We start from the raw sequence: 24,191 nt of genomic DNA, 5'->3' as shown, positions 1-24,191 counted from the left end.
CGAAAATAAGACTCTTATATTGACGAAAAAGAGCTGTTTTCAACAAGACCAAGTATGCAAAATTCGATTTAGCAGAACCGGACTTACAGCCATTTTTCATAAGAAGGTTCCCACTCACCCCCACCTCTTATTTGCAAAGGTAGACTTAAACTTGTGAAAACAAATATGCGCAGAATTTTATGAAGAATACGATGATTGGATTTCCAGTGCCCTTGCATTAGGTAAATTTTGTAAAATTTTGATTTTTTAATTTTTGATATTCAATTACGCCCTCTAGCGGTGGACCTACAATTATGAAAATAATTTCCAGGCTTTTCCCGAGGCAACTTTGGTTATAAATATTTTTTTCTCAAAGCTGTACTATAAACAGTTCCTGAGATATGGCCGAGAGCCATTCTTATTGGGACACCCGGTACATTGTGGAACACTCTGTGGGAAACCATTCAGAAACACATCACTTTTGTATTTTGAAATTATATTCTGTTGCGCAAGAATCTCATTCCTAAATTTAACTATCTGAGGGTGAAGGTTGCACCTGCTATACCTATGTGTATGTATGTATACACACATATGTATATCTTTGCCCACTAAATATTTAACGATGTTATTGTGTTAGATGATAAATGTAACTTGTTTATTATGGTTATTATAAAACAGTGTAAAAATGTATAAACCTATAAGTTGCTAGCTTTATATGTAGATATATGCAGCTACTTAAGAAGTAGGTATTTTTGGGGATTTTCTTAAGTTTGTTAAAATGTAATGGAGAAGTAGTATCTTCATTATTTTACATTTCTATTTACATTTCTTAAAGCAATCATCTAATTCTCCCACCACGCATGTCGACTTTTTTCTTTTAACCGTCTGAGATCTCATTATAATGGCTGGTCTTACAGCAGTTTTATAAAATTGATTTCATTAGTTTGTATGTATATTTGTACTTTTATTCCTTTTGGCTACTTCTGTCGCTACATTCTACAAGTGTATGAATATGAATAGAAGTAGTAAAAATAGTATTGTTAGCGTCTGAGCTTCTAGTATATATTTACGTACGTTACCTTTTCTTCTAATCCAAAATTGTATAGATATTTTTCTATTATTTTCTTTCCATAATTTATTTTGGTTTATCTGAAAGTGAGTTTTCCCCTTTTAAATTTTTAGCGACTGTGGTATTTCTTTTTCATTCACTTTCCATTTGCCATATTGATTTTGCTTATGTTATGTGGATGGATACATTGTCCTCTCCATGTGTATTCGATTTGATATGTCTAATTCAATATTTCCTTTTTTGACAGAATAAGTTTCTTTTATATGGCTTTCTTTTTTATAATAATTTTTTGTTATCGCTGTTTTTGATTTTATGGTAGTATTTATATGATATTTTTATTAACACTAATTTTACAGTATTTCTATTATTATGGTTAGTAGAGGTTTTCTTTATCCCAATAAAGCTGCTACTAATGCAGCTAGTATGGGATTTAGGAATGCCAATTGAGTTTTACTTTATTGACTATTTTGTCCATTACTGTTATAAAATAATTGGCTTAGGAGATTGGCATGAATAACAGCTTTGATGGTGTCAAACTTTTCTGTCGTTGTTTGATTTCTACAATCTACAATTACATTTTTTTATTTTTATCGGTGGTAGTGGGGCTCCATACCACCTCTCGTCCTGATATTCATATTCTGGGCTTTCATTATTTTTGACAAAAGTTCTTCTCCGTCATTGTCAAACAGTTTCTTAAAATACACTGCGGTGCAAAAAAATCGATCCACTAAAAGTTTGGTCATTTTTGATGTTTCGAATTTACAAAACCTGTTGTTCGATTTAAGCGATTTTTTACCACGTTATAGCCTTAATCATTGACAATATCGCTGTAATAATATTGTTGTTAGACAGTCAAACTGTCATTGTATACCGGGTGTACGAATCAAACTGTGCTTTTTTTTCAAAGTTCGCATCACCCTGTGGATTATTATATCATTTATAAAATACTGAAATTAAAGCCCAACTATAGCCTCAGGTTTTCTTAACATTTTGTCTTTAGATTTATTCGAACTAAAAGGAGGAATCCGCCAAGGAGACTCGCTCAGCCCATTGTTATTCAGTATGGTGATGAATCAAATAATTCACGAAGTAAGAAAACGACATGGATACCACATGAGAGCGCATAAAATCACGATACTATGCTATGCCGATGATGCAGTACTAATTGCTGATAACGAGGATGACCTACAAAGGCAGCTCCACACTTTCAATATCACAGCAAATAAACTTAATATGAGAATATCAGTAGAAAAAACTAAATGTATAGTGATAAGTAAAGAGCCGCGTAGATGCAAGTTAAAAATAGACGGCAAAATTGTAGAACAAGTAATTAAATTCAATTACCTAGGAGTAGAGATCACTAGTGACAGGAATATAAGAACAGAGACCACAACACAAGCAACAGAAGCGGCAAGAGTAAGTGGTTGCCTCCGAGAAACCATATGGAGAAACAAATATCTGACCACGGAAAGCAAAATAAAAGTATACAAGACAACAGTAAGACCTATCCTCACATATGCAGCGGAGACAAGGACCGATACAAGAAAGACGAAACAACAAATCAACAATATCGAAATGAAAGTATTAAGATCAATAGCGGGCATATCATTAAGAGACAGACAAAGCAACAGAAGTATATGAGAACGATGCAAAATTCAAAATATTAACAGGTGGATAAAAACAAGAAAGAAAAACTGGAACGAACATGTAAACCGGGTGGAACCAGATAGACTAGCGAACATCTGTAAAAACAACAAGCCGTATAGCAGAAGACCCGTTGGAAGGCCGCCGAAAAGGTGGAAAGACAATGTACAGTCAACAACAACTGAAACAGAATAAGAGGCAGACAAACAGAAGTAATCCTAGTCGCGCGAAGAAGAAGAAGAAGAAGAAGATTCATTCGCTTATGATTGATAATAAAAAAGTTAGGTACTTTAACAACTGGCCATGTTCGTCATCGGTACAGGGTGTTTTCTAAATAAGTGCGACAAACTTTAAGGGGTAATTTTACATGAGAAAATAATGACAATTTGTTTTATAATCATATGTCCGCAAACGCTTCGTTTCTGAGATACGGGATGTCCAATTTTGTTTTTACAAACTGACGATTTATTTATTGCTTTAAAACCAGTTAAGATATGCAAATGAAATTTGGTGGGTTTTAAGACGTAGTTATTGCACATTTTTTAACATACAATTAAAAATTGTCTATTCACCATTGGCGTGCGTACGGGTAATATTATCGGTCATAATACCCGTTTGCGCGCCAATGGTGAATATTAAATTCTTAATTGTATGTCAAAAAATGTGCAATAACTAGCAATAACTAAATCGTCAGTTTGTAAAAAAAATGAACATCCCGTATCTCGGAAACGAAGCGTTTGCGGACATATGATTATAAAGCAAATTGTCATTATTTTCTCATGTAAAATTACATCTTAAAGTTTGTTGCACTTATTTAGAAACACCCTGTACTGATGACGACCATGGCCAGTTGTTAAATTACCTAACTTTTTTATTATCCAACATAAGCGAATGAATCGAAAGACAAAATGTTAAGAAAACCTGAGGCTATAGTTGGGATTTAATTTCAGTATTTTATAAATGCTAGAATAATCCACAGGGTGATGCGAACTTTGAGAAGAAAACTCAGTTTGATTCGTACACCCGGTATACAATGACAGTTTGACTGTCTAGCAACAATATTATTACAGCGATATTGTCAAATAATAAGGCTATAACGTGTTAAAAAATCACTTAAATCGGACAACAGGTTTAGGAAATTCTAAACATCAAAAATGACCAAATTTTCAGTGGATGGATTTTTTTTGCAGCGCAGTCTATATGTAAATTGTATTTTTTTTTACCGCTGTCGATAGATATATACCTAAAATATAGACAATGGGTTGTTAGTATCACTAATTAAACTAATTTTTATGTAATAAATACTATGTCTAGATATGTTTAGCTAAAAAATTCACTTAGATTTTATACTTACTTTTTGTAAAATTGATCCTTAGGTATAAAGCTGTACTTATACTAAGAGTCAAACCAACATTATAGTTTAAAATGCCATAGAAATTTAGTAAAGTGTCATAATTTGTATATATCATGACCCAATAAATTTTTAAAATAATTTTATCTTCTTGAGTTACAAATTCAGTTGCGAGTTTATTACAATAGTTCAATGCTTTGGAAAACTAAAACAATAAATCGAACATAGTTGAAACATGCGCCACAAAAAGTAATTCCCCCTTTTAACCAACGTTTAATATCAACATTGATAGACAAAATAAATTGATTTAGCACAAAATAAATTGATTTTTAAATAATACAACACCTAGAAACTTTTTGCATTGTGTTCGGGATGACGTCAGGAAAATATTCTTTGCAAAAATAGTTGAAAATGCATAATTACACTGTAAAGTGCATAAAATGAATTCAAAAGTGCTTAAACATGTCAAAATAAGTCTATTAAGCGTCAGATTTTGTTAATCATGGTGTTTTGGGGTCACTGAACACGAATGCGCAATCAGAACTGGCCCCCGAAGCCCTGTTACTCAGGATTACTGCTAAGGCACGTCATAATTTTCAGCTTCGACGGTTTTGGCCCTAAATTGATGCAAATAGATTACTTGGGGGTTTTTATTGGGATTGCTGAACACGAATACTCCATCAGAAACGACCTCCGAAAACCGAAAACCCTCGAAATTTCAGAAGATGGCGTTCATATTCGTCATCTTGTGCATTAGGGACTCCGAGGGTCGGTTTGATGTAATATTCGTGTTCAGCAACCCCAAAAACGTCCCGAGTGATCTGTTTGTATCGATTTATTGCCGACAACCCTCGAAACTCCAGAAGATGATGTGGCTCAGCAGTGACCCTGTACAACAGGTGCTCTGGGGGTCGGTTCAGATGACGTATTCGTGTTCAGCGATCCCAAAAACCTCCCGAGTAATCTGTTTGCTTCAATGGAGTGCCGAAAACCCTCGAAACTCCAGATAACGTGTATTAATGAATATTTTTGTTATTAGATTTATAAACGAAAGTAGTACTACTTCCAGTTTTTGTTTTTTCAAATATTGAATAAAATTAATAAATGTATAAAATTTATTGGGTCGTGATTTCAGCTTAGCAAATATATACTTAGCTATAGCAAGCTTTGACTTTATATTCAAATGTGGTATCGTCTACAATGGGCTAAATTACAGAGCTATAGTACTTAGAATTTTTGCTTGACTTTTTCTTTTTAGTTGTTTTAGTTCTATTGTAACCTACGCCACTTCTTATTTACTTGTGGTGGGCTAATAGTGTGTTATTATTATTTTAGAAGCGTACTAGAAGTTTGAGTATTCGGAGCAAGTCTACAAATCCAACTGGTGTAAAGGTAGCAAAGCTTACCCCAACTGTGTCCTTAATGTTGTTTGATATTCTCTTCTAAACTATATCTGTAACTATTTTGTGTTGCTTCGCTTTTTGGTATGTACTATGCAACAGAATATCAGACACTACTTATTATTGCTACTGATTGATGAATAAAAATTGTTTTATAATAAATATTCTCAGAAAACAGACTAAGTAGGTACTAACGAAAAATTGAATAAATCGTGGGCGTATTGGGAAAATTCACTAACTCACAAACGTAAAGTTTTGAGAAAAACGCATTTAAACATTATTATACCTTATGGCTTACCTCTTAAAAATCGGGTACACTGGCTGTTCAAGTTTTGGTACCTGGATATGATTTTGATGGATGTCAACCACAGGTGGTGTGAACATACATGTAAGTACATAAAAATATTTGGAAAAACATTATTTTATTCATGAAAACTTAGAAAAAGATGGAGTTAGTTAATTTTCTCCGTCATCGAATGTACCAATTTAAGCATGGTGGATGACGAATTCTAAAACATACGGTTCTTCCTGTTAACATATTGATGTTTGTGGATTTAATGGTATTAAAATGTCAAAATTGAAAAATATTGTAGTTATTGGATTTTCCCAGTACGCCCACGAAATCTGCTACTGGAAGGTACTGGTTTTAGAAATATTTTAAAACTGCTATGACTGTGGCCTAGCTTATAACAACCCGAGTATACACGGTGTTTGGTAAAGAATGGGCCATAGCTTAACCTTAGATTCCTGAGGTTAAAATAGGTCGATTTAAGCTAACTTACCTTAGTACAAAGTTGATATTAACCGAAATACAGGGTGTCAAAGTTAAACTTTTATTTTATTTATTTTTGAATATTTCCTGACAGGCATGGGACAACAACATGAAATTTGGTAAGTGGTGTTGGTATTGTACAATCTACTAAATTATGTTAAACAAACGTTTCTGGCTACTACCAGAGGCGTACGGCGGGGGAACGTGAATGGTTGACCCTTCCCAAATTCTACGCCACTGGCGGAATTTCTATTTTAGTGCAATATTTTGATTCTTCAATACTTTCTATGTAAAAAACATACTCTTCATTCGTAACGATTAAGCCATTCGTTTTTGAGATATTTGAAGCTAAAAATTAAGGAGCATAAGCATAATACATTAATCAAAATAAGTGTGCCTTTTCATTTTTAACTTCAAATATCTCGAAAACTAATGACTTTATCGTAATGACGAATGAAGAGTATATTATTTGCATAGAAAGTATTGGAGATTTTAAAAATTATGCTTAAATAGCAGTTTCATTAGTGGCGTAGAATTTGGGAAGGGTCAACCATTCACTTTCCCTGTCGTACGCCTCTGGTATTAACCACAAACGATTATTTAACATAATTTAGTAGGGTGTATAGTACCTACACTTTCTACCAAATACCATAAGGATATGTCAAATAGTTTTATAGTACCGGGCACACATATTTCTTAAAGTTTTAAATAAAGAATAAATTATTTAAAAAAAAAAGAATACTTTAAAATAATTTGACATATCCGTGTGATACTTGGCAGAAACTGTAGGCACTGTACACCCTACTACCAGAGGCGTACGACAGGAGAAAGTGAATGGTTGACCCTTCCCAAGTTCTACACCACTGATGAAACTGCTATTTTAGCATAATTTTTAGATTCTCAAATACTTTCTATGCAATTAATATACTCTTCATTTGTAACGATAAAGTCATTAGTTTTCGAGATATTTGAAGTTAAAAATGAAAAGGCACACTTATTTTGATTAATGTATTATGCTCCTTCGTTCTTAGCTTCAAATATCTCGAAAACTAATGGCTTAATCGTTACTAATGAAGAGTATGTTTTTTACAAAGAAATTATTGGAGAAAAAAATTGCACTAAAATAGCAATTCCGCCAGTGGCGTAGAATTTGGGAAGGGTCAACCATTCACGTTCCCCCGCCGTACGCCTCTGCTAGTAGCCAGAAACGTTTGTTTAACATAATTTGGTAGATTGTACAATAACACCACTTATCAAATTTCATGTTGTTGTCCCATGCCTGTCAGGAAATATTCAAAAATAAATAAAATAAAAGTTTAACTTTGACACCCTGTATTTCGGTTATTATCAACTTTTGTACTAAGGGAAGTTAGCTTAAATCGACCTATTTTAAGTTCAGGAATCTAAGATTAAGCTATGGCCTATTCTTTACCAAACACCCTGTATATTACCCGCTTAATGATGTGCGATTTGGATGATTTTCTACTTCTTTGACGAATGAAGTCACGTCAATCTCATAAGACACCTAATTATTATACCATGAAACAGAAATACAACAGATGGAACAATATCCATGACACAACAAACCACATTTTAGATGATCAAATGGCACTAAATAACATGTTGGTCCGAGATGGATGTAAACAGCCTATATAGTATAGAGAACGATAGAGAAAAAAGGAAATTATATTTTAAAGGTCGATATTCTTGGATTCCTCATTATACAATGAAAGGTGAAGAAAGGCCGAAGATCACGCTGAAGATCTCCAACAAGATGGACCGATCAAATTACAGGAATATGCAAAACACATATGCATGAGTTGAAAGAAATGACCAGAGACAGAGATGTTTGGAGACTGACAATACACGACATCACGTCGACCACTACACTCGCTCCGGGAGGTCAGGATTGAAGAGAGAGATTCTTGGATAATTAGACATATTAATCACACTGTAGTTTATAAAGTAGCTGATGGATTTTCTACGTTTGCATCCCTACCACAGGAATGGTTGACTCGTACAGAACAGTGTCACTACGATCAGTTTATCGTAGGGTCAGTTCATTTGGCTTGCAGTTTTATCGTACCTCTCGTATTTCCGTTGGCAGAGAAATATAAAGGGGTGAGGTTACAGCTATGTTAATATTGAGTCCATTGAGATTAGAAATGAAATCGTGTTCAATGGTTTAATTTTGTTTGATGGACCCCTATTAGAAGTGTGTTTTTATAAGTATTCCGTCAATACAACATGAATACTCAGGACTACATACAGAACTTCCTAGGAGGACTTATTCTAGCATATCTTTATTAACTATAAAACTTTCATCTTTAACAACTATAAACTATAAAACAACATAGTATTCTAATTTTTCAACAGAATAATGGAGGACCTCCTTCCGCAGCAGTCACTACCATGCTTTTTGGTGCACTGTATGATGTATGAGGCATGATAGGTAGAAGATTTAATGTATTTTAATTTCTGGCTGTTCATAATATTTATCAATAAAATAATAAGAGAAAGTAAACAAAGAACTAAACCAATATACATAGGATATAGGAAATTAGAACAAATAGGGATGACAGAATGTGCATTTGCTGATGATGTGGTTATTACAGCAGGAAACGAGAAAGACCTAAGAGAAAGCTTGATAGTATGGAATGAAGTATTAACAAAATACGGTATGAAATTGAACAAGAGTAAAACAAAGACAATGGTAATAGATAGAAATAAGAAAAGGATAAATATGCAAATAGATGGGGTAGAAATAGAGCAAGTCAGTAAATATCAATACCTAATACAAAACTGTGTATAGACCTGTACTCACATATGGATGCGAATCGTGAATATTGTCAAAAAGGGATAAAAGTAAACTACAGGCAATAGAAATGAAATATCTAAGAAGAGTAATGGGAGTGATTAGAAGGGATAGAGTTAAGAATATAAAAATAAGAGAAGAATTAGAAATAGAACCATTAGAATCTTATATAGAAGAGAGACAGCTGGGTTGGTGGGGACACTTACAAATAATGAGTGATAATATACCTGTTAAAAGAATCTGGGAAAGTAGAAATATAGAAAGGAAAAAACGTGGTAGAACGAGAAAACAGTGGAATGCAGTAATAATAGATATTTTAGAAAAAAGGGGAACAACATGGAACGATGCCAAAAAATTAACAGATAATAGAAAGATATGGAAGAAATTTGCGAAGAACGAAAAATAATGAAAGAATCAGAAACAGATTCCTACACCTCAGGGTAGAAGGGATAAAGATTACAATTTCTGGCTTAATAATATACTTGCATCATCTTAGACATGCAGTTCCGATTACTTGAGGCTCAGTTTTTCAATGCGATATAGACCATATTATTCTATACCTGTATTGAAGAGTTGAGAAATTTATTAACAAAAGAAGGGTTCCTATTTATTTTGGTGTTTAGTGGATGTTCTATTTTCAATGTCACACAGTACACCACAGAAGTGTTAATAGTATACTAAGTAAGTATGCTTCTTACAAACACAGAATGATTTACTTTTTTTAGCCATCACAATGTTAAACAGTACTTTATAGAACCAATTCATCAGCAAAGAAAATAAAAAGAGGATATATGAAACTATAGTGAAGATTATCACTTTATATAGGTTGAGGCAGATAACTGGCCTATTAGAAATATCTCGAGAAATAAAGGCAACAGAATCATGAAAATTGGAATAAAGGGGTTTTGAAGGATGATCTATTAAATGAAAATATTTTAATCTCTTTGCAACTTCCAGTTATACCGGAAGTTGCTTATACCTTCGTTTTTTTTAATGGAACACCCTGTATATTTTTATATTTTTGGATTCTCCTCAATATCTTCTTTCTTAATATATGAGGTTTTGTAATATTATGCAGAGTGTTTTAATAAATATTTACGTTTTTTTATTAATTTCGTAGCAACATTCACACCCTGTAGAATTATAATAGTTTGACATTAAAGACTCTGCTTACGTTCAAGTGATTTTTAATATAGTCTACTATTGTTAAGAATCATTAGTATAGCTAATTTTGAAATTTTAATTTACAGGGTTGGTCGAAACTCGGAATGAATGTTTTCTGAGTTTTCTTAAATGGAAACTTACTGTAATAAAATTATATTTCGTGGTACTTTTTTATTTCTTAAGCATTCCCTATACCTAACTGCTTTAATTTGTGAGTTATTGGTGATTCAAGCTAAACATTAATTTTAACAAAAAATACGTAAAATTTTATTAGGTTGGCCGTGAAAATATTCAATCACAAATAAGTTTTCAGAAATAAATACATATTAATCCAGACTGATCCTTAAAATTACCAATAATGGTTTAGCTATCAAAATACCTACGTAGTTAAGATTGTTGGTACGATTAACAATTAAGCACAAATTAAAGCAGTTAGGTATAGGGAATGCTTAAAAAATAAAAAAGTACCATAAAATATCATTTCATGACAATACTAAAATACAGGGTGTTCCATTTAAGAAAACTCAGAAAATACTCATTCCGAGTTTCGACCAACCCTGTATACTAAAATTAAAAATTTAGCTATACTAATGATTCTTCACAATAGTAGAGCATATTAAGAGTCATTTAAACGAAAGTAGAGTTTTAGATGTCAAACTACTACAATTCTACAGGGTGTGAATGTTGCTACGAAATTAATAAAAAACCGTAATTATCTTTTAAAACATCCTGTATAACATTACAAAACCTCATATTTTAAGAAAGAAGATATCGAAGAGAATCCAAAAATGTAAAAATATACAGGGTGTCCCATTTAAAAAAAACGAAGTTATAAGCAACTTGCGGTATAACCTGAAGTAGCAAATAGATGAAAATATTTTCATTAAACAGATGACTCTACAAAACCCCTTAATTCAAATTTTCATGATTCTGTTGCCTTTAGTTCTCGAGATATTTCTAATAGGCCCTTTATTTGAATCACCCTGTAGAGCTGTGAGGTATGGCCACTGAAAGAAAAAAACTGAAATGAAACTGGAAATGGAAAAAAGAGCAACGGAAATGGATTTTTGAAGAAGAGCAGCAGGAAGATCTAAAAGAGAAAGGGTTACCAACGAACGCATTAGAGAAATAATGAGAATCAAACGAACAATCATGGAAAACTTATCAACAAAACAACGTATGTGGTTCGGACATATACAAAGAATGGATAAACAACGAACACCAAAGAAAATACTAAAATAGCAACCAGAAGGAAACAGAAAATGAGGTAGACCAAGAAAAATTGGAGAAAAGGAATCGACAACGAGCTTAGAGAAAGAAACATAGAAGAGGACCTATGGAACAACCGGACGAAGTGGCAATTGGAAGTCGAAAAAAGACAGAGAACATTATAAACCGACATGTAGTAGTAATATTAGCCTTTGTTTCTTTATTTTCTTTATTTGTGCAAAATATTTCGCACTGTATTGCTGTCGAATATTGCTAGATGTACCTATATCTAATAGACGGAGAGGCAGCGCTGAAAAATCTCTTTGAATTTACTAAAGCTAAATTTTTCACAGTTGATTACTGTGATTGTGTAGAGAAACAAACTGCGGTCGGTCAAGCGAAACGTAGAACAGGGGTTGCTGAGAGGGTATCAAAGTTGATATCGTGCTTTCCTACGAAGGTAATTAAATCCATTTACTAAGGTTGAAAATCAGTACACACATTCTAAATTGAGTATAAATAAAAGTTATTATAGTTGGTCAGCTGTATGACGGGACAGAGCCGGTCGGTCGGCCCCAATGAATGTACAGGGTTATTCACTATATTTTGACCCCCTTGTGAACTGCTTTATTTACAGAATTAGAAAAAAATGTAAAATACAAAAGTTATTCGATTTTTTAATTATGATTTTTTTGACATATATATCGTACTAGTGACGTCATCCATCTGGGCGTGATGACGTAATCGACTATTTTTTTAAATGAGAATATAGGTCGTGTGCTAGCTCATTTGAAAGGTTATTCAATTCTCTATACAGTACTATAAACATTAAGACTATTATTTATACAGGGTGTCCAAAAAAATTTTTTGAATTAATAATTAAACAATTAATTAAATAAAAAAAATTTTGGACACCCTGTATAAATAATCATGTTAATGTTTATATTACTGAATAGAGAATTGAATAACCTTTCAAATGAGCTAGCACTCGACCCCTATTCCCATTAAAAAAAAATAGTCGATTACGTCATCACGCCCAGAAGGATGATGTCACTAGTACGATAAATATCTATGTCAAAAAATCATAATTAAAAAATCGAATAACTTTTGTATTTTACATTTTTTTCTAATTCTGTAAATAAAGTAGTTTACAAGGGGGTCAAAATATAGTGAATAACCCTGTACATTCATTGGGGCCGACCGACCGGCTCTGTCCCGTCATACAGCTGAGCGACTATAATAACTTATATATATTCAATTTAGAATGTGTGTACTGATTTTCAGCCTTAGTAAATGGAGTTAATTACCTTCGTAGGAAAGCAACTTTGATACCCTCTCAGTAACCCCAGTTCTATGTTTCGCTTGACCGACCGCAGTATGTTTCTCTACACAATCACAGTAATCACCTGTGAAAAATCTAGCTTTAGTAAATTCAAAGTGATTTTTCAGCGCTGCCTCTTGGACTATAATTGCAGATCTCAATTCACGCTTCCAACACTTGCATTGAAATATAAACGTACTTTTGCCCGCGAACAACTGGTGCTTTGTCTGTTGCAACGTTGTAAAACTTTGTAGCTGTATTATTTACAAAGCATAATCGGTGTTTAAACATACAGTTTAAAAAATAATAAGTTTGCCTTTTAGTATTATTTTCCCTCTTTTATGTAGTCTGATATTCTTTTGATCATAAGTCTACGTAGTTTATTGTCGCATTAAATGCTTATACTATCGCTTATCCTAATCTCTATTTCTTCTTGTTTACCTTTTTTATTTGGGTCCGTTCTATTTTGACATTTTGTTTACAGGCACTACTAACTGAAAATTTTATTACGAGGGATACCGTCGTTCAAGAAAATGGTAAGATTCTTCCGGATTTCGAAGATACAAAATTTAAACCTCAGTACAGTAAGGGCAAAGAATTGAAGTTGAAGAAAAAGCTTTATGAATTTTATACAGCACCGATTACAAAATTTTGGTCGAATTCGGTAAGTATGAAAATATAGACAAAATAAAACTAGTGTACATTATTAGGTATAGTTGAATACAGAATGACCAGGAACTGCTCAAAATTGAACAGTCTTCTCCTTTCAATTGAAAATGTACGAACCTAATACGAGGACATTGAAAAATAGCTAACCGATGACTATATCTTAGAAACTCATAGATAAGAATTATTACAAATGCACCTATGTTCAGAGGTTAATCCAAATAACACATTCAAATAAAAGTAATTCAGACTGTTTCATTAATAAATGGAAATATTTTAACTACAGATTCCTGGGCATAAAATATTAAGGTTTAACCTTAACCCAAATCACCTAGTCTTTGAAGATGAAGTCTTTTGATTAGCTTTTTTTAAATAGCTCCAGAACGCTTCTATTTCGAAAAGCTAAATCTTCCAGAGACAAATCGATTCCATAAATTGCGAATTTCTTGTACCGGTCATAGGCGTCCCTTTTGGTTAGTCCGGGTTAGTCAAATGGTTATTTTATCGCATAACTTTTTTGTCTTTAACTTTTTAGGTATTTTTGATACAGAATTATTAAATTGTGAGGTATTCTAGTACTAAAAGGTAATCTTAACGTCGGTCGGTAGGATACACCGTTTTCTAAAAAAATCGATTGGAAAATTTTTCGTTTTTTTAATTTGAAAAAATTTTCAGTAGTAATTGCACAAGAACTCTAAAATTATCGAATTTTTCCCGAGTGACACTTTGACAGTTTGATTTGACGACCCGAAGGGGAGTGAAATTATGTCAAAGTGGCACGAGGGAAACAATTTGATAATAATTTTAGAGATCGAGTGCAATTTGCTGCGATTATTTCATGAATAAAACTGTTCAAAACTAAAAGTTTATTGTAATTTATTTATGTAAGTAGAAATTACTACAGTTAAACACACAGTTATTATAAATATTTGACGGTTGAAAGTCATCACTTTTATTACTTTTAAAACATTAATTGTCATTAATGTCACTGAATGTATTTTTTCGTAGCAACGAAGGGCATCTGACGTAATATACTTGACGACGGGATATTATCAAAAATTATCACTTTAATTTTTATTTCTGTAGCTTTATATTGGTCAAAATATCCTATGAATGAAATAATAATAAAAACGGTGTATATTACCAACTTACAGCAAGAGTAGCTATTAGTACAAGAACAAAAAAAATGCGATAAAATAACCGTTGTCCTACCCGTAACGGACGCATATGGCCGGTACTCTTCTTCTTTAAGGGCCATCTCAGCGACGGAGGTCGGCAATTATCATAGCTGTTCGGACTTTAGAGACTGCTGCGCTGAAAAGTTCGTTTGATGTACAGCTGGTTCCTAAAAAAACTGAGACGACTCTTAGTAAGATTTGATCATGTTGAGCAGTGTATTTGATTGATCTGACATTATATTATATTTATTATGACAGACAAATATTAAAATAAACAAACAACAAACAACTGATTACATATTATGTTAATTCATAAATTGTAATAAATATTAAGTTCTAAATTTTGATGTTATGTATTTTGAATTCCTACATTTTATAAAGAGTATATAAATGATAGTTTTTACATAAAATAGGGTTGTTTGGAAGGCCAAAACTATACTAAATTTAGGTATATAAAAATAAAATTAATATCTTGTAATATCTCCATCAGCATTGATAACAGCTTGTAGTCTTCGGTCCATCTGCGTGAAAGGAACTATGAAATTGTCTTCTTCAGCGAGCTCTTCCCAGACCTGTTGTATACCGTGCCACAGCTCTTCAACATTTTGAGGTAAAAAATTACGCCGATACAACCGTTTTACAATAACCCCCCAGACATTCTCGATTGGGTTTAAATCTGGATTGTAGCTGGGCCATGGTAAGGTTTCGATGTTGATATTCTGGAGCCACTGGTTTATAATATTTGCAGTGTGAACATGACAATTATCTTGTTGGAGGATAAAATTATTTTCTGGATACAACTGTTCTACACTGGGAAGCATGATGTTTTCTAGAATATTCAGATAAGTCTGCCCAACAAACCTGCCATCAATACGCCATACAATTCCCATTCCTCTAGATAAAATCAATCCCCATACATTGACGCTAAAATGACCAGCTGCTCGATATCTATCAACATAAAGAGGATTAAATCCATTATTATCTGGTCTATACACCCCCATTTTACCCTTTTTAAAAGATTGAAAAAATTTTTCATCTGTAAGTAATAATAATAATAATTTTTCATTAAAATTTAATAATAATAATAAATTTTCACCCTGTCCCAAAAATCTTGATTTTGTAGCTGATGGTTTAAAGCAAATATAAGTCTTGATTGCTTCTGTTCTGGTGTAAAAGCTTTTTTTGCTGCAGTTCGGTACCTAAGGTGCGATGCTTTAATTCTGCGCCAAGTTGTTGTCTTTCTTCCCGGGAACTGTGACATAATTCTTGCAGTTTTCGCATCTTCAAAAGGATTCTCTTCTAATCTCTCCAAAAGCGTACGATCTTCATGAGCGGTAGATATTTTTGGTCTTCCAGAACCTTGCTTTCTTTCGAGAGTTTCTTGTTCTCTCCATCTCCATCTTTTATTAATATTAAAAACTGTTGTTCTGCTTACGTTAAAATGGTTCGCTACGACATATAGTGACCAACCATCTTCTAATTTCGTTACAATTCTTGCTTTTAGTTCTTTACTAGCGTCTGGAGCCATTTTTTGAGGTTGCACCAACGAACTGTCAATACTATAGTAGGGGAGTAAAGTATGCTAAATTTGCAGTCACTCGAGCGTTATGGGGACCAATTGGGTTGTGATTATTAGGTCCTAAAATCAAAAAAGTTAAGTAAAATTTTCCATTTTAGCGGGCGCTTGTCATTTTTTAATTTAATTTTCCATTACCAACAATCGTTTTTTCCGATTATAAATAGTGCCATCTATCGATAGTTCGAAAAAATGTCTCGAATAAAAGTTGCTTATTTTTACGTAAAGAATCCAAATCTGCAATAAAAATTTGGGGGTCCCATTTAAGATTTTAAAGTAACCCCCCACCCCGCCCCCGTGGGGGTCGTGTTTTTTACCATTCGATAGATTTTTCAAAAACATTTTGAAAGTGTATTTTGCAGTTTTTCGATCTGATGTTCATTTTGCGAAATATCGCGAGGTTTGTATTTAAAATTTTAAATTTATCCCCCACCCCTCTCCGTGGGGGTCATGTTTAGTACCATTCGATAGATTTTTGAAAAATATTGAAGACGTATTTTTTAGTTTTGCGATCTGACGTTTATTTCGCGAAATATTCGCTTTTCTTTTGTGAAACTTTTTGACTCACCCATTTCCTTACGCCCCGCTCAAATCGTCAGATTTTTTAAATATACACTCTCTTGCATGTACTTATCTTATCTTAATCTGACAATTTCGAGTATTTTTAACCATATATATTTTTTTCGGGCCCCCCTTAACGAACCTCCCTGTGTTAAGAGCCAATATATGGTAGAGGTACATCTGCAGGGTACCAGGTTTCTCCCATATGATAATCTGAGGCGCTCGAGTAACTGCAAAAATCCCCGCTTGGGCTCCCCTACCACTATGGGTTGAACAGAATAAGCTATCTGACAAATTTTAAGATTTGGCAGTGACAGTGACAGTATGTAAATAATAAATATTTATCCTTCAATATACACTGCTCAATTTTCTACAAAATACGCTTTAAGAGTCGTATCAGTTTTTTAGGAATCAGCTGTACATACAGCTGGTTCCTAAAAAAACTGATACGACTCTTGATAATATTTGACCATTTTGAGCAGTGTATTTGATTGGTTTGACATTATGTTATATTTATTATGACAGACAAATAATAAAATAAACAAACAAACAACAAACAACTGATTACATATGTTAATTCATAAATTGTAATAATTATTAAGGTCTAAATTTTGATATAATTTTGAATTCTTCCAGTTTTCGTATCTTCAAAAGGATTCTCTTCTAATCTCTCCAAAAGCGTACGATCTTCATGACCGGTAGGTAGATATAGTCCGTCCGCTATAACTTTTCCCATGCGGTACGATTCATTTTCAATCAAATTAAGTCAAAACAGAAAGTGAAACGTACGCCGATGTGTGTAGTATATAGTATACAGTATACAAAATGTATATACACATCGACGTTCGTTTCAATTTATGTCTTGACTTAATTTGATTGAAAATGAATCGTACCGCATGGGAAAAGTTATAGCGGACGGACTATATTTTTGGTCTGCCAGAACCTTGCTTTCTTTCGAGAGTTTCTTGTTCTCTTCATCTTTTATTAATACCTAAAAACTGTTGTTCTGCTTACGTTAAAATGGTTCTTTACGGCAGATAGTGACCAACCATCTTCTAATTTCGTTACAATTCTTGCTTTTAGTTCTTTGCTAGCATGTGGGCCATGTGGAGCCATTTTTTGGGCTTGAACAGAATAAGTTATCTGACAAATTTTTAAAATTTGGCAGTGACAGTATGTAAATAATAAGTATTTATCCTTTAAAATACACTGCTCAATTTTCTACAAAATACGCTTTAAGAGTCGTATCAGTTTTTTTTAGGAACCAGCTGTACATCCGTACCATTGTCTCAGATTGCACAGCCACGATATTCTGCGTCTCCCTATGCTTCTGTTTCGTTGAATCTTTCACTGCATAATCAATTGGAGCAAGTTGTATCTCTCTCCACGTGTATTATGTCCGAGATATTCTAATTTTCATGTTTTGATGATATTTAAGATTTCCATTTCTTTATTCATCTTTCTCAGAACCTCTTTGTTTGTGACATGTTCTGTCCACGATATTTTCAGAATGCTTCTGTACTCACACAGTTCCAATGATTCTAGTTTTCTCATTGATGCCGCATTCAAGGTCCAAGCTTCCAATCCATAAAACAAAGTCGAGAAAACGTAGCACCTAGCCAACCTAACTCTTAGGTCCAACTTCAAATCTCTCGTGCAGAGCACTTTTCTCATTTTGATAAAATTTGCTCTAGTCTTTCCTATTCTGATTTTGATTTCCTGGAAGTAATCACCTGCGGAGTTGATCATTGTTCCAAGATATTCATATTAGTCGACTCGTTCGACATTGGATCCGTTTATGAAGAGATTCTCGTTATTTCTTTGGGTTTTCGTTATTCTCATAAACTTTGTCTTCTTGACGTTCATTGTCAGATCGTATTCTTGTTCAAACTCCGCTATTCTGGTCACCAGCCTCTGAAAATCCTCAATAATTTAAGATGACAGTGTCATCAGCATATCTAATGTTGTTAATGGGAACTCTATTTACCTTTATTCCAGCTGTTTCACCCTCAAGGTCTCTCCCGCGTAGGCATTAAAAAGAATTGGCGACAACACGCATCCCTGTCTCACCCCACGTCTGATTTCAATTTCCTCTGGCAGCTAATCGTTAACACGTACTTTTGCTCGTTGCTTATAGTATAAATTCGATATAATCCTGAGGTCATTGTAGTCTATCTTCTTTGATTTCAGGACATGCATTAATTGTTTATGTCGTATTTTGTCAAATGCTTTATTATAGTCAATAAAACACGCATATATATATATATATATATATATATCTTGATTGACGTCCAGGCACCTTTGTATTAGTATATTAAGTGAAGAAAGAGCTTCACGGTACTAGAAATTCGTAATTGATGAAATCGATTCTAGCTGCCTTAGGAAGCATTTTCGGACTAGGTGATTTGGGTTAAACTGTAATATTTTGAGCCCAAGAATCTACAGTTAAAATATTTCCAATTTATAAAACACCCTGTATTTGATTCCTATCGCACGACTACCATGAAAAAACATGTAGACAAAATCATTTATTAAAACGTTTTTATATACTTGGCTTGGTCTGTGTCACGGACTGCGCAATTTTTGTAATCCATTTTAAAAATAGTTCTAGCCTACGTTGGTACCTGAAATTTTCAGAATACCTTTGAACTAGCTAACAATGCAATATTTAATTGCTATTATACAGGGTGATTGATTAGTAGGGTAAAGCTCCGTAGATCCGTTATAGTAATGGATAGCGATAAAAGTTAATAACAAAAATTGTAGCCAACTTTGAGCTTCACATTACAAAATTAGTTAGAATTTTACAGGGTGTTCGATAACATAGTGGCAGATCAAACTTTTGTTTTTTTTTAGATGGAACACCCTATATTTTATTTTATATTCGAAATCTTCTTAACTTCTTCATTGCAAAAATAGAAAGGTTTGGTTTGTTATACAAGGCATTTACAAAGTTATGACAAATTTTATATGAAAATCGTAACAAGTTCAACTCCCTGTATAAATAAAAATAAGCACAAAAGCAATAGATTATTGATGCCATATTTTTTTATTTATTGTCAAAATTTTCATAAATATTTCTAATATTCATATTTCTAATTTTCTTTATATTGCATACAGGGTGAGTCAAAACGCAAGTACATTATTTTTTCAGTAATTTTAAATTAAACACCCTGTATTTTATATCACTTTCGAAAAGTACTATTACCGTACTTTAATTTATATATAACATTCCCTATGTCTAAATTTATTAGTTTTTGAGATATTTTTATTTTTCAGAGCAAATTATTAATTACGGGTCTAAATCTTGCCAATTTTTAGGTAACCCATGACTGAATTGTCTAAAACTGACAATTTACGATTACTGATTATCAATTTGTAATCAAAGTTGGCTACAATTTTTGTTACCAACTTTTATTGCTATTACTATAACGGATCTACGGAGCTTTTCCCCACTAATTAATCACCCTGAATGGATAAATAGATTTTTTTTATTTCAAACTATTTTAAAAATGTGGCTAATGCAATGATATTTTAAAGTACGTTAATAAAGCTATATCTACAAATTGATGGTGGGTCAGTGGCATTAGACTGCAGACCGAGAGTTGCCTAGTTCCAACACGGCTGTTGCGTATCTTTCTTTAATTTTTTTAATAAATAATTAAAAGTTGATATACTTAAAATTCGTATTTTATAATTATTATATATACCATTTTAAACAACCGTGGTATTCTAAAAAGTACTTTTTTATACTAGTGTAATTTTTGGAATTATAATTTTAACAGTTAATACACCTACTAAAAAGTCATATTTTATTCTTTCGAAACATGTTGTGTCCTGTATATAACAAAACCCTATTATTATAAAAAGTACTTTTTTATTATAGTATAATTTTTGGAATTTTAAGCATTTTATATCGTCAAATTATTTTATATTCTCTCCTATAATTAATAAGATCGTTTTATTATAAAAAAAAGTTCTTTTTTATAAATTTGTAATTTTTTTAATTAATAATAGTCGTTTTCCCCTTGTAGGTTGCATATATCGCATTCTTAGTACTCTTCAGCTACAGCATTTTAGTAAGGATGGACCATTTTCCCATTTGGCAAGAATATTACTCAATAGCATTTATTATTTCATTAGGCTGTGAAAAACTAAGGGAACTGTTCTCCTCAGAACCTGTAGGTGTATCTCAAAAGTTTGCCGTGTGGTCCTGGAATATGTGGAATCCCTGCGACATGGCAGCAGTTTTTATGTTTTTGATTGGAATGTCGTTGAGATTTCAAACGGACATCTTTGAAGTTGGAAGAGTGATATATTGTGTAAATTGTATCTATTGGTATTTGAGGATCCTTAATATTCTCAGCGTTAACAAGTATTTAGGTAAGAATGGTAATATATTATTTATTAACATAATTTACAAAATCCTCAAGTAAAAAGAATTTGCTGTAGTCGGCTTGTATACCATAAATCACAAAAAAATAATTAAAATGACGGGTAGACCTAAAAACACACGTGCCAGAAGATAGTAGTTTGTTACCAAAAATCGAAGAAAATTTAAGTATAGAAAAGCATTGGACTAAATGTAAAGAAGCTATGTACACGGCGGCTTATAAACTGTATTAAACCCCATCAAGACCAGATGAAACGAAGATTGGTTCAACGAAGAGTGTATATATATTAATCAACAAAAAAATGAACCATATAAGAGACTCGCAGCGCAGAACGAGATCAAGTCTGGAAGATTATGAAAATCTTAGAAGAGAAGGAAAGAGAATGTTTAGAAGAAAAAAAGAAAAAAACAATACGAACACGCTCTAAATGAAATTGTCAAGTACCACAATGGAAAAAACTCGCGAAAATTTTACCAACAGATAAACAGCTGCAGAAAAGAATTCAAAACCAGAATAATAGCCTGTAAAGATAGGGACGGCTCTATAATTAGTAACAAGGAACAGATACTAAACAGATGGGCGAAACATTTTGAAGAACTGCTTAGTGGCAATCATGAAGACGTCGAAATGGAGGATCGCATGTTTCAAATGAATGAAGATGATCAGCAGCCACTCCCCACCAAAGAAGAAATTAGAGAAGCCATCTGAACACTGAAAAATAATAAAGCCCCCGGTTCGGATCATCTTTCCTGCCGAACTTTTCAATAACGACGGTGACACCCTCTTGAAACACATGCATAAACTGATAACTGCAATCTGGCAACAGAAAGAAACACCCACAGACTGGAAGTTGGATGTACGGTGTCTTCTACACAAAAAGGGAGACATGATGGTGTGTGATAATTATAGAGGCATTACTCTACTCAATATGGCATATAAAGTTCTTACCAATCTATTGTACAAAAGATTCCTCCCCTACGCCGAACATATAGTGGGAGAATATTAGTGCGGTTTCCGTCCTAATAAATCAACAACAGACCAGATATTTACAGTGAGGCAGATTCTTGCAAAAACCCTAGAGTTCGGCGTCGACACCCACCACATATTCGTGAACTTTAAAATCGCATACGACTCAGTTAATAAAGGTAAACTTCTACTTGATATGGTAGAATTTCAAATACCGCCTTATCTTGTGCAATTAACTGAACTTACACTCACAGATTTCTCAAGAGCCTTCCTTATTTAACCTGGCATTAGAAAAAATAATTCGAGAGTCCCAGATTAATACAAATGGATCCATCTTTAACAAATCAGTATAAATTGCCGGATATGCAGATGACATAGATATCATAGATACGTCCACAGAATCTCTGACTGAAGCATTTCGGTTTTTAAGAGCATCTGCACAGAGAATGGGACTAAAAATAAATGGTCAAAAGACCAAATATAGGTATATGTGTCGCGCTAGGTCAGGCAACCCGACACTTACAACAATATAATTGACGACCTAGAACTAGAAGGTGTCGACACCTTCATATATCTAGGCTCGCTGCTAACTAAAGATAACAATGTCAGTGAATAAATTAAAAGAATAATAGCGCTCGCCAATAAGTCTTAGTATGGCTTAAGAAGACAGATGGCCTCAAAACTACCTAGAAAAATTAATTTGACTGTCTATAAAACTTTAATAAGACCAGTGTTAACATATGGTTCAGAAACTTGGTCACTTACACATATTGACCAAGAACTGCACAAACGTTTCGAGCGAAAAATTCTAAGAATAATATATGGAGGGATAAAAGAACAAGGTTTGTGGCGCAGGCGCTACAACTTTGAGTTGTATAGAAGTTTTGGAGAACCTGACGTTGTAAAATGCATTAAGGTAGCACGACTTAGATGGATAAGTCATGTAATCAGGAGGGAGGAAGACCATAGTCATAAAAGTTTTTGACCGAAGAGGGCTGATAGGACAACGAACAAGAGGAAGACCGAGACTTAGGTACCAAGACAACTTAGAAAGATAGATTTAAAATCTATCGGAATTAGAGCATGGAGAAGAGTTTCCAGAGACAGGGGCGAATGGAGGATTGTTCTGAAGAAGGCTTTAGCTCATAAAGAGTTGTAATGCCACTGATGATGATAAGATTATAGTAAGCGACACGAATTGAACCAAAACAGAACCAGCTATATTTATATTTATTTTAATTAAAATCCTTCATAAAAGCTAGATTTATATTAAAAAAAAGACCCTTTCGGGTTACGTGACAGAACGTTTTTGAAGTAGTAACAAGTCCATCATCAGTGCTGATTACCGGTATACGAGCCCCTTCGCATTTCAGTTGGCCCACCTTTGGAATTTGCAGTTTATGGCAATTACCACAAACAAATGATAATCTACATATTTTTATAAGTCCGCATAATAATTATTATTGCCTTTTTTATTAATATTTATTTAAAACGTTACCCCTGTGATATTTTTATTTAGTAATAATAATAGTGGGTGTGGCTCATTTTACGCTACGTAACAAAATAGTAAAATTCTAATCTCTGAGATTGGATAAAAGCAAAATCTTACTAACCGTCGAAGTGAGAAAGATTCTAACGCTAGCCTAGAGATTTAGAAAAATAATCCATAGTCGAAAAAAAGATGGAGGAAATGATGAAAAAGATGAGTGAATAATTAGATTGTATGGATAATAGAGGCATAAGAATAGAACAAAAACTAAATGAAGTGCAAAATGATTTACAGCTCATGAAACTGGAAATCGCAGAATTAAAAGCTGAAAATATAGCATTAAAATCAGAAAATAAAGTACCTACACGAAAAAAGAATAGAAGATCTAGAAAGAGAGGTAAGAAAGAAAAATATTATAGTATACTGTATAACAGAGAAAGAAGGTGAACAAGAAAATGATGTGATAAAAAGTATACAAAATATGGCAGTTAAAATCCAAGTTCCACTAAATGAACACACAGACATAATAGACATAAAACGCGTTGGTATACAAAGAGATCCCCTAAGACAGTTACCGAGACCTATACTACTGGAACTTAAAAGCGGTTCCAAAAGAACTGAAATATTGAACCAATCG

General features: G+C 33.2%; 1 protein-coding gene across 12 annotated transcripts in view; it reads left to right on the top strand.

The window, feature by feature from the left end:
* LOC114331473 (transient receptor potential cation channel trpm) overlaps positions 1 to 24,191 on the top strand; it is a 1,429,758-nt gene that overhangs the window by 1,326,125 nt on the left and 79,442 nt on the right. For 11 of the 12 annotated variants that reach the window (XM_050642920.1, XM_050642916.1, XM_050642919.1 and 8 more), the window contains 3 exons: positions 5,379 to 5,435; positions 13,209 to 13,388; positions 20,740 to 21,088. In XM_050642920.1, coding sequence (XP_050498877.1) covers positions 5,379 to 5,435; positions 13,209 to 13,388; positions 20,740 to 21,088 — 586 coding nt within the window. The remainder of the gene's footprint in view (positions 1 to 5,378; positions 5,436 to 13,208; positions 13,389 to 20,739; positions 21,089 to 24,191) is intronic. The other variant, XM_050642917.1, reaches the window with a different exon arrangement.

This window comes from Diabrotica virgifera, chromosome 2 (assembly GCF_917563875.1).
Source record: "Diabrotica virgifera virgifera chromosome 2, PGI_DIABVI_V3a".
Lineage (NCBI taxonomy): Eukaryota > Metazoa > Arthropoda > Insecta > Coleoptera > Chrysomelidae > Diabrotica > Diabrotica virgifera.
The sequence above is the reverse complement of the archived record's forward strand: the minus strand, read 5'-3'. Positions and strand labels throughout refer to the sequence as shown.